At 46.8% G+C, this 12,344-nt stretch overlaps 1 protein-coding gene across 1 annotated transcript in view; it reads right to left on the reverse strand.

The window, feature by feature from the left end:
• The window catches only part of RNF150 (ring finger protein 150), a 78,205-nt gene that overhangs the window by 30,702 nt on the left and 35,159 nt on the right, over positions 1-12,344 (reverse strand). Inside the window, exon 2 of the mRNA XM_069978638.1 lies at positions 10,594-10,844. Coding sequence (XP_069834739.1) covers positions 10,594-10,844 — 251 coding nt within the window. The remainder of the gene's footprint in view (positions 1-10,593; positions 10,845-12,344) is intronic.

Genomic DNA, 12,344 nt, shown 5'->3' on the forward strand with positions numbered 1-12,344 from the left:
CTAGCATAGCTTTAGGCCCCTTGCCGATTCCCTGCAGACTACCACCTAGCATTGTACTACTATTAGTGAGGCTATAACCGGGGCTGTCATCGTATTGAGATTTACGGTTCCTCCAGAATGACTCTCTGCACGTTCAGCCACACACTCATGACACTGTTCTCTCGGTTTTGTTATGGTCTCTATTCATGCACCCAACTTCCTAGGTTACCTACTCATTAGCCACAGTGCCTTACATGTATGTTGTCTTCTAATTTACCTGCGTTCGTGACTATGTTTATATTATTGCATCTGTCATAGCATCTGACCTTGCATGTACCTTTATTTCTGTGTTAAAAAAAAAAAAAAATCTTGAAAAACTTTCAATAAAACTTTTTGAAACGGTAAAAGTCCTGCAAACAAGCACCGATCAGAAGAATCTAACCTGCCAATACCTTCCTGTAGGGCTGGGCGATTAAATTAATTTGATTAATTCGCCCAGAATTTGAGAGTCGATAAGATTTTTTTTTTCTTTAAACCGAAAATCGATTTGCCCCTTGCCCCCCCCCCCCCCGTGTGCCCCATGCTTCCCCCCCCCAGTCTGCCCCATGCTCGCTCCTCCCCCCCAGTTATCAAGTTTTCAAGATTTCATGGGGCCCAATGCTCTTAGCTATGTCCCTGCCCCTCATCTGTTCCTGTATTACTACACCCTTCATCTATTCCTGTACTACTATACACCCCTCTTCTTTACCTGTACTACTACACCCCTTATCCACTATACCTCCACAATACACTGGTCTCAAACATCATTAAAATAGTATTTGATGCTGCAAATAGAAAAATGTTTATTTAGCAAATAATAAATAAAAATTGAGATTTAAAGAATTGTCCCCAAAAAAATAAATAAATAAATATATTGAAATTTTATTTTTTGGCCATTTCGCCCAGCCCTACCCTCCCTGTAGCACACGGGGTACAGAGGAGGAAGAAGAGTTTCTCACCTTCATCCTCTGCCTCTGTGCAGTCAGCAATCCTTATGCTACTTAGCACTTTGGTACACTGGGGACAGGACCCCCAAAAATACATAATTAGCATAAGGATTAAACCACACTGAAATGGCAGCGAATCCTCAGCGCCCGTGCACAATAAGGAGATATGTGCAAGTTAGATTGGTCCAACCTGCTGATCGTTCCCATTTTAAAGGATAGAGTTGCTGAGATGAGTCGGACCCTCCATAACACCTGTCGTGCTCCCAATCGTAAGATCCCACATATCATCACAGCTTCCTAATATAACGCTTACAGGTCGTCTGACATTACAATCCCAATCCCGCTAATAATAAAATTCTAATTGTCTCTAGTTATTATACTACAGAATACAAGAACCTCTTCACATGCGAGGAACAATGGTCAGAATTAGGATGCATTTATGGATTGCTTTGGAACATATTCCTATAATTTAATGGGTTTTGTTAAGCAGCAGATTATATGTGCGGCTGAAGAGGCAATGTCCTAATGCGGCCTGAGCTCTTTATTCCGCGTGAGTGCCCTGAGCCGCGATGGGCGGCATCCTATGTGAGAGGGGAACGCTGCTACTCGTCATTCTCTATCAGCATCGACTGAAGTCAAAGAGATAAAACATCTCAATTAAATAGGAATGTGTTTTGATTTTTATAATGGAAGTCAATGGAAAAACTGATCAAAACAAATGCATAAAACAGATTGCAAAAATGCAGTGTGAACCCGGCCCAAAGCTCTGTACTGTGCTATGACAATTACACGGGACGACTATCGTGCGAAAAATCGTTATATCGTTTGAATTTAAACTATAATTGTTCTGTGTAATTGCAGGAAACAATCGAAGAAACGTTTATGTGTCGTTGATTTAGATCTGATCCTAAAATGATTGTTAATCGCTCGCTGTAATGCCACATTCGTTCGCTCGAGTTCCGTATTTGTTCACTAATCGTTAATTGCACATTGTTCATTGTTTTCCTGGGATCAGAAGGAATAAACGATCATAGTAACGATTGTATCTAACGGCTATCCTTCTGTGTAATATGATGAACGATTTCAGGTTAACGATAAACAATCTCGCTTGCATCGTTTATCGTTAAAAACCGCTCTGTGTAGTAGGACCCTAAGGCACGTTTCAACAAAAAGATGGAAGGATAAGTGCATGACGGCCTTCGTGTTAATCCGGCCTAATATTTACAGGGATGTGAGCGGGTTGATTGTGACGGCTAGACTCCAATATGGCAGGGCTTGTGGGGAGTTTCCAGTCTGCAGTTGTTAGTATGTGAGATAAAGATTATATATATGGTTCAAATAAGATCAACCAGTAGACGGGCGAGAGGGTCAAGGACGGCCAAGGGTCACTGATGTGGAGGAACTTTTGCCTGCCTGATCTAATCTATATAAAAAAAAAAAAAAAAAAAAAATTTTGAAAAAAGGGCACTACAGCATATAAAAGTTAGAGTCCTATTAGAGGGGCTAATTACGGCCCAATCAATAATGTAAACGAGCGCTGATCTGCTAGATGTTCAGCCACCTCCTTCCTGGCTCTTTTAGAGAAAAAAATAAAAAATAAATCACAGGCGGACATGTTGGGATGGACGTTCTTACAAATTACCGGATATTTTTTTCACTATTAGTAGCAGCCCCCCCCCCAGCTCTGCTGCGGATATGTTGTGTGTGAACTACCCCTAAAGTAGAATTGGCCCAGTTGCCCAGGTTGACAGGGGCGTCATTTATGATCCAGAAGCGAGTCCCTGTGTGTTCTCCAGTCCAAGGTGAGAGGTGAGGAGCAACGGAAACAACGGGTAAATACACGGCCTTCACGGCCAATCTAAACATCTGGCTTTGGCTGCCCAGGCATGATAGGAATTATAGTTTTGCAACAGCTGGAGGACGGAAGGTAAAAAGGAGAAAGTATTGTGACTTCACAGACATGAACGTGTGACCCGAAACACATGATGTGCCCGACTATTACACAAGCAGCTGCATAACAATCGCCTTAAGCACTAGACAATCTCTCCCCTACACAATTATTTTATGACAAGTTCTCCATTATGTCTATTTTGTTCAATGTCGTCTGGTAATGTTTACTTATACAATTTAAAAGGGGCAGTTCAGTAAAAAAAAAAAAAAATAATAATAATTTATTTCAAATCAACTGGTGCCAGAAATTGTCAGAGATTTGTAATTAACCTCTAATAAATGTACCTCACGTTTATGTTGTCTTTGCAGGGATTTTTGAATATTTGATGCAATTCCATAAACCAGGGATGTGGGTGTTGGCAATAAGTCGGAGGTCTTTGGGTAGGGCGTTGTTGTAGGCTCCTCCCCTGCAACATCATTGCTGCTTAGGCCCCACCCCCTCCACTGCATCATCGGAATGGGCCAACCTAGAGGCCTAGGCCCCTGCACCCTCCGGATCAGACACGGGCGGGGCTAAGGCCTCTAGGTCGGCCCATTTCGATGACGCCGCGGAGGGAACAGAGATATGGGCTGATATAATCACTTTAAAACAATGCCATGAAGATGAAGATTAGGGTAGGTTTACACTACGGAATCCGCGCCGATAAATTCTGGTGGATTCCATCGCTCATACCCATTTGCAGCGGCGCGCATATCCACCATTCTATGGCCGGGACGATTCCGCGTTCCGTCGAAATTGACACTTCAGTTCTTCCAGCGGAATGTGGAATGCCCCGGCCATAGAATGGTGTCTATGGCACGGGCGGGTACGAGTGACGGAATCCTTCTGAATTCATCTGCGCGGATTCCGTAGTGTGAACCCACCCATATAGGGGAATAATCACATGACGACAACCGCTCAACCACTGAAACAGCCGTCACGCTTCCGCTACAATCGTCTGATGTATGTCGGTATGGGAGCTCATAGCTAGATGATCGGCAGAAAGAACATGTCTGATCCAAGTAAACTATGTAAGACTAGCCCTGGTGCCGGATACTACAAGTACGTAGTTAGACAAAGCCGATTCCACAGACAGACTTCCCTGGAGAGCAGAGAGTTATAGGGCAGCCTGGAAGTGTCTGGATTCCTGTCATACGGGTCAAAGGACACGGTGAGAAAACAGACTTAAATAATGGAGCCACAAGGGGCCAAGGGTGGACGGAGGCAGAGATGGAGTCATCGAGGCCGTGGGGAAGAGCAGGTGGGGAATGGGGATACTAGGATTACTACAGTCTAGTATCTCTACCATAATAATATCACTGATGTGTGGAAGACCGGCAAAGATTAAAAAAAAAAAAAAAAACACACATTTACATTATACTGAATATTGGGGTCAGTAAAATTATTACTCAAAAAATTTTTTTTTCAAATCAACTAGTGCCAGAATGGAAGATGGAAGCCTTCCACTACTTATCAGCTGCTGTATGTCCTGCAGCAAGTGGTCTTTCCAGTCTGGGGAGCAGGAGAGGTTTCCTATAGGGATTTGCTGTTGCTCTGGAAAGTTCCTGACATGGACAGAGGTGGCAGCAGAGAGCACTGTGTCAGACTGGAAAGAACACACCACTTCCTGCAGGACATACAGCAGCTGATAAGTACTGGAATACTGGAGATTTTTTAAATAGAAGTAAATTACAAATCTCTGGCACCAGTTTCTTCTTAAGGTGTGCTATAAAAAGAAGGGTGAATGTAAAAATGCAGCTTCATTATAGCAGTGGGGTAGAGTGTTTTAGAGATGTATTAGGGTACATGCACACTACGGAACCTGCATGGACAACTTCCAGCGGATTCAGTCCTGCCCGTTCTATAGGCTTCATTCTATGCCCAGGCAGATTCCACCAACCACGAAAAGAAGCGATTGAGCGCGGGAGGGCATGGGTTGAGTGATAGATTCTGCTGGAAGTTATCTGCCCGGATTCTGTAGTGTGCACATACCCTTACCCAGGTGGAAATTCTAATGATGCAAGCTTCTAGCAGAGGAGATCTGGTTCACATGAAATAATAGCTACTACAATACCCTGTCTGAGGCCGCATGTGCATGGAGGTATTACAGAGCATCAAATGTTCCCACTCAAGTGCATAGAACCCCCAAGGTTTTTTTATTGTTTCTATTGGGTGCTGACCACAAGTCAATTAATTCTATCAGCCATAATGGACAACCACTACAAAAAGCAGCTATCACCCTAGAACAGTGATTTTCAACTAGTGTGCCGCGACACATGGTCGGGTGTGCCGCGGGGAAAGTTCCCCAAACTATGGTGTCCCTGTGAAACAGGAGAAAACAATGGGGGAGAGAAGTATGGTGGAGAGAAGTATGGTGGAGAGAAGTATGGTGGAGAGAAGCAGGGGGGAGAGAAGCACAGGAGAGAAGCACAGGAGAGAAGCACAGGAGAGAAGCACAGGAGAGAAGCACAGGAGAGAAGCACAGGAGAGAAGCACAGGAGAGAAGCACAGGAGAGAAGCACAGGAGAGAAGCACAGGAGAGAAGCACAGGAGAGAAGCACAGGAGAGAAGCACGGGGGAGAGAAGCACGGGGGAGAGAAGCACGGGGGAGAGAAGCACGGGGGAGAGAAGCACGGGGGAGAGAAGCACGGGGGAGAGAAGCACGGGGGAGAGAAGCACAGGAGAGAGAAGCACAGGAGAGAGAAGCACAGGAGAGAGAAGCACAGGAGAGAGAAGCACAGGAGAGAGAAGCACAGGGGAGAGAAGCACGGTGGAGAGAAGCACGGTGGAGAGAAGCACGGTGGAGAGAAGCACGGTGGAGAGAAGCACGGTGGAGAGAAGCACGGGGGAGAGAAGCACGGGGGAGAGAAGCACGGGGGAGAGAAGCACGGGGGAGAGAAGCACGGGGGAGAGAAGCACGGGGGAGAGAAGCACGGGGGAGAGAAGCACGGGGGAGAGAAGCACGGGGGAGAGAAGCACGGGGGAGAGAAGCACGGGAGAGAGAAGCACGGGAGAGAGAAGCACGGGAGAGAGAAGCACGGGAGAGAGAAGCACAGGAGAGAGAAGCACAGGAGAGAGAAGCACAGGAGAGAGAAGCACGGGAGAGAGAAGCACGGGAGAGAGAAGCACGGGAGAGAGAAGCACGGGAGAGAGAAGCACGGGAGAGAGAAGCACGGGAGAGAGAAGCACGGGAGAGAGAAGCACGGGAGAGAGAAGCACGGGAGAGAGAAGCACGGGAGAGAGAAGCACGGGAGAGAGAAGCACGGGGGAGAGAAGCACGGGGGAGAGAAGCACGGGGGAGAGAAGCACGGGGGAGAGAAGCACGGGGGAGAGAAGCACGGGGGAGAGAAGCACGGGGGAGAGAAGCACAGGGGGGAGAAGTATGGTGGAGAGAAGCACAGGGGGGAGAAGCAAACAGGCCCAAGTTTCACACTGAGTGAGTATAAATACATTTAGAATCTATATTAACTATATGTTTAATTTGTACTGTTTTAGTGCCATTTTGGTTGGTGGTGTGCCCCGGGATTCTTAAGTATAAAAAGTGTGCCGCGGCTCAAAAAAGGTTGAAAATCACTGCCCTAGAAGACCGGGCTCATTCATAGCTCAAGAACAGATTTTCATAGGTGCTATGCGGTAATAAGCGGACCCGTCAAAATCTTTGGGCTCAGCTAGTTCTCCAAACCTGAACATTTGGCATTTAATTCCCTGGGGAGTCCTGGAAAACATGGATGCGGCCATAAGCGTTCAGGTGCGTGGAAATGTTCCCGAACCTGAACAATTTGACAGGTCAGCGCAACATGTATCATTGGGGAAGCCATCCCAAGCCAATATCAGACTAAAGATTTTGTTATAGGGGGAACAGTATCTAACCTGCTGATATGTCCCTATTGTACAGGAGACTCTGAGGAGAAAGCTATAGCACGTCTCCTATAGCACGTCTCCTATAGCACGTCTCCTATAGCACGTCTCCTACCTTCCTCCTTGGCACCGTTCTGGTGCAGTTAGTCTTTTGTTCCACTGGAGCACCAGTATAGAACACTGCCCGCCCATAGCGCCAGCCGATAGGGCAGTGCTCCTCTCACTGGACCTTGGAGAAAGAGACTAAAGGGCCCTATTACACGGAACGATTATCGTGCAAAAAATTTTTAAAATCGCTCAAGTTCCGCATTTGTTCACTAATCGTTCAGTGTAATTGCACATCGTTCATTGTTTTTCTGGGATCAGATGGAATAAACGATCATAGTAACGATCGGAACTAACAATTATTGTTCTGTGTAATATGGTGAACAATTTCAGGTTAATGATAAACAATCTCGTTTGCATTCGTTTATCGTTAAAAATCGCTCAGTGTAATAGGACCCTTACTGTGCCGGAACGGTACTGAAGAGGAAGGTAAGAGACATACTATAAGAGACATAGCTTCCTCCTCTGCGTCTCCTGTACAATAGGGACATATCAGCAGGTTAGATTCGTCTATCCTGCCGATACTTCCCAAATGAAAAAGACCTTTTGGTTTTGTTTGTTTTTTTAAACAGTCTTCTAGGGGTTAGAAAAGCATTGTGATCACCTTACTAAGCAGAGTAGCGACGCTGCACTCCACCTGCATGGGCATAAGCAGAAGCACCACAGGGTCCCGAGCAGCGGGAACGACCTTTGCAAGATCACGGTGCTATTTTTTCACTATACATTTTTTTCCGTCACAAAACCCCTTTAACACATATGCACATTTTCCACGACTATATTCAAGAGCGCATTAGCAACATTTTTCTTCCTCGTGGCCCAACATTCATTCATGTCGGCGCTCCATAAACATCCCCTCCCCCCAAACAGCGCAAATATTTTCTTGCTGGGTGAAAGAGTGGATGTGTTCGCCATGAGGGCTTCTCCCCCGGACATACTCTGCTAAATTTACTAAGCCATAAAAGTGTGCGCAATTAAAAGCCGCCCCTCATAGACCCGGCCTTGTGTTTCCATGCGGCAGAACACAGGGGCCTTGTGTCTCGGCTCTCGCACACATTTACTAGAACGCTTTCCATCTTAAAGGTACAGGGAATGTGTTTTCGTCTTACTGGGTAATGACACTGGTTGCACAGTTTGCAGCCCGACACCTTGGTGGGAATGAGATTTTATTGCGGAATCCACATCTGGTTGAAATTTCAGCTTCACATCTGACCATTACAGGTTTTATGGAAAGTAGGGTGGAAGCGAAGCGAACGGGGGGAGCAGAGCACGTTATATTAGAACGCACTGGAGGATGAATGCTTCCTTTAAGACAACGTTATCTTGGAATTTAAAGGGACTCTGTTAGCAGGTTCATGTTCTAACATGAATGCTACTGAATAAACAAACACTTGGTTGGCCAACAATATTAGCCAGTCCCTTCAGCAGACTCCTCTAACAGGAAGAGGAAAGCCCCTTCCAGAGCCTTAGGGCCCTATTCCATGGGACGATTATCGTTCGCATAATCGTTAACAATAAACAATCTCAAAGGACAGCTATTGAGAATGACCTGAGATCGTTCACCCATTTACATGTAACGATGATCGTCCTTGCGGTCGTCTTGTCATCACTATTGCAATCGTCGCTACTGCGAACGATCAAACGGCATTGAAGAGGACCTGTCACCCCCCGTGCCGGGGTAACAGGCTCCCGACCCCCAGCTAGATCCCCTTATACTGACCTCATCTTGGCGCGTCCCGCTCCCGGGACGGAGATATCCTGGTTAGACGCCGGCGCACGCTGTGGAGATAGGTCCGGCGTCCATAGAGAACGAATGGAGCCGGACTCATCTCTGCAGCGGGCGCATGGCTCCATTCATTCTCTATGGACGCCAGACCTCTCTCCACAGCGCGGGCGCCGGCTTCTAACCAGGATATCTCCGGCCCGGGATCGGCTACAGGAGCGGGACGCGGGCAGATGAGGTTAGTATAGGGGATCTAGCTGGGGGTCTGGAGCCTGTCACCCCGGCACGGAGGGGGGGGTGGGGGGGTGGGGGGGGGGGGGATGACAGGTCTCCTCTAAATCGTTCGGAACGAAGCGATAATCGCTCGGTTGAATAGAAGTTGATGATTAAATAATGAACGAGAAAACGTTGATCGCTTAATAAGACCTGGACCTATTTTTATCGTTGCTCGTTAACAAATCGTTCGCATGGAATAAGACTTCGTTCAGTTGTTCGCAGTAGCGACGAACGCGATCGTTTGAGATCGAACGATAATTGTCCTGTGGAATAGGGCCCTTATTCCATGCGAACGATTTGCGAACAAGCAATGATAAAAATAGTTCCAGGTCTTATTAAGCAATCAACGTTTTCTCATTCATCGTTTAATTGTTAACTGCTATTCAAACGAGCGATTATCGCTTCGTTCCAAACTATTTAACGATTATCTGAACGATAATCGTCCCGTGGAATAGGGCCCTTAGTTTAGCTGTCCTTTACCTAGGAAGGAGGTTCAGTTTATTGCCCTAACCCTGTATCTAAACACCCTGGCAAGTCTTGGAAACCCAATGGAACGCAGCATCAGGGGCACCTGCCCAGGTATCCACCATTCTATGCTAATGACTATGGCTATGAAGTGGTTAAATTACTGGAGCCACTACACAGAGTATTAAAGGAGAAGTCCCCTAGAAGGACAAAAACTGCAGGAAGGCTGAAAAATAATAACGGCCTGACCTCACCCATCCCCGCACCTCCGATGCACTGGTCCCAGGTCCCCATTCACATCAGCTGGTGACTTGCAGATCTCCTAGCTGCAAGGTAGGGCTGGGCGATATGGCCAAAAAATAAAATCTCGATTTAAAAAAAAATAAAATCTCGATTGGGAGTAGTAATGGGAGTAGTATGGGCAGTAGAAGTAGGAGACACATACACGGGGTAGAGGGCAGAAGCAAAGACAACTTTCAGCAGTGTTATGCATGTACCAGGGACAGCACAGAGCGGGCACTTACCATGTGCCGATACACTTCAGCCGAGACCTGGTGCATCAACTTAATCACTCTGGGCTGCTCACTGCCCGGCCACTGTTCCCAGTGCTGCTCTAGTGGGCGGGCGTCTCATGGGTGCGGACCTCTCGTGGGTGGGTGGATGGATGAGGGTGAACAGCAATCAAGTTGGAGGGCAAGCGGAGCCGATCTCCTCATTGAGGGCAATTAGCGATCTCGTATGGGGGCGGGGGGCGGCGGTTCTGATGTACTGGGTGTGGGTGGGCGGCCCAGCAGGGGGCGCTCTGACATGCGGGCGCAGCAGCTTGCCCAGAGCGCCACTGCTTCCCCTGCAGGTGAATGCGGACTTTTTCATTGAAAATTTAATTAACGATTTTCAAAAGCTAGGCAAATTAATCGAATTAATTTGATTAATCGCACAGCCCTACTGCAAGGTAACGACCACTGCTGAGTGATTGCCCACCCAGCCAATCAGTGACTGGGCCGGGACACCATCTGAGTCACTGAATGGCTAAGCGGGCAATTGCTCAGCATGGCTGACGTGTCGGCTGGAGAAGCCAGGTACGTGACGTACCATGGTTTCCATCTGGGGCCAACAGTCGGCTGCTGTGAACACACCATCAGAGGCACGGGGACGGGTGACTTCAGGTCTTTATTTTCCCGCCCCCACAAACCTGCCTGCAGGTCCTTCTCCTTTAAGAGTTGGGCCACCTGCACGTCACCACAAACAGACAATCCTTATAAAATGTGACTTACCTGATTTCTGTCTCTGGCATTCGCGTATCTAAACCTCTGTATGTAATAGAATACGAGCCAGGCCAGGGAAATAATCATCAGGACGATGAAGGATATGGAAACAAAGACCACAGAGGTACGGCTGACAAATTTTTGCAAGTTCCTTGTTCCAATTGTAATGTAAATAGTCACATTTAAGTTCTTTTCTATTAAACTTGCTATTTCCTTCCCTTTAGGCTCCGGGATCATTATTGCTACGATATCTTCAATGCCTGTCAATAGAAAAAGACAGAACGATGAATGAATGAGCCATTGTATTTCACAACCATATGACCAACATGGGGAGAAAAAAAATAAAATTAAAAAAAAGTAAAAAAGGTTTAAACAGGCATGATCGCATTCACCACCTAATTTAAGGCTATGCTCACACACAGTATTTCCATCAGTATTTTTTCAACCAAAATCAGTAGTGGAATTGACAGGGCAAAAAATACTGATAGATGGACAGAAGTACTATGTGTGAACATAGCCCTTAACAGGTCCGTACTTTTAACCATAGATGCTAAATAAAAGTTGGCCAACAGCTGCCTAATGTGCATAACCATCTTACACACTTACATCACCTACAATGTAGCAGGAAGACTTGCAGTGACCACAGGTTCAAAAAAACAAACAAACCCAAACTACAGGGATTCCATGCCTATTACAGGAAATGCACATATAGTGTTTTTTTTCCCTGCACTTACTACTGCATAAAGGCTTTACTTCCTGGATAACATGGTGATGTCCCTTCCTGGAGAACATGGTGATGTCCCTTCCTGGAGAACATGGTGATGTCCCTTCCTGGAGAACATGGTGATGTCCCTTCCTGGAGAACATGGTGATGTCCCTTCCTGGAGAACATGGTGATGTCCCTTCCTGGAGAACATGGTGATGTCCCTTCCTGGAGAACATGGTGATGTCCCTTCCTGGAGAACATGGTGATGTCCCTTCCTGGAGAACATGGTGATGTCCCTTCCTGGAGAACATGGTGATGTCCCTTCCTGGAGAACATGGTGATGTCCCTTCCTGGAGAACATGGTGATGTCCCTTCCTGGAGAACATGGTGATGTCCCTTCCTGGAGAACATGGTGATGTCCCTTCCTGGAGAACATGGTGATGTCATGACCTGACTCCCAGAGCTGTGTGGGCTGTGGCTGCTGGAGAGGATGATGGCAGGGGGACACTGAGGGACACAGGGCACTGGAGAGACACTGAGCATCCCTCTGCCATCATCCTCTCCAGCAGCCACAGCCGCACAGCTCTGGGAGTCGGGGCATGACATCACCATGTTATCCAGGAAGGGACATCACCCTGTTATCCAGGAAGGGACATCACCCTGTTATCCAGGAAGGGACATCACCCTGTTATCCAGGAAGGGACATCACCCTGTTATCCAGGAAGGGACATCACCCTGTTATCCAGGAAGGGACATCACCCTGTTATCCAGGAAGTGACATCACCCTGTTATCCAGGAAGTGACATCACCCTGTTATCCAGGAAGTGACATCACCATGTTATCCAGGAAGTGACATCACCGTGTTATCCAGGAAGTGAAGCCTTGATGCAGTAGTAAGTGCAGGGAAAAAAGCACTTTATAAGCATTTCCTGTAATAAGTGTATATTGGTGATTTGAAAAAACTTTTGGGGGGCAATACAATACTTTAATAAAAATTTTCGACAGACTTCTCCTTTAAAAGGTGAAGACCAGTGAAATTCAAAAAAGGGAGGAA

The sequence above is a fragment of the Dendropsophus ebraccatus genome, chromosome 7 (assembly GCF_027789765.1).
Source record: "Dendropsophus ebraccatus isolate aDenEbr1 chromosome 7, aDenEbr1.pat, whole genome shotgun sequence".
Classification (NCBI taxonomy): Eukaryota; Metazoa; Chordata; class Amphibia; order Anura; family Hylidae; genus Dendropsophus; species Dendropsophus ebraccatus.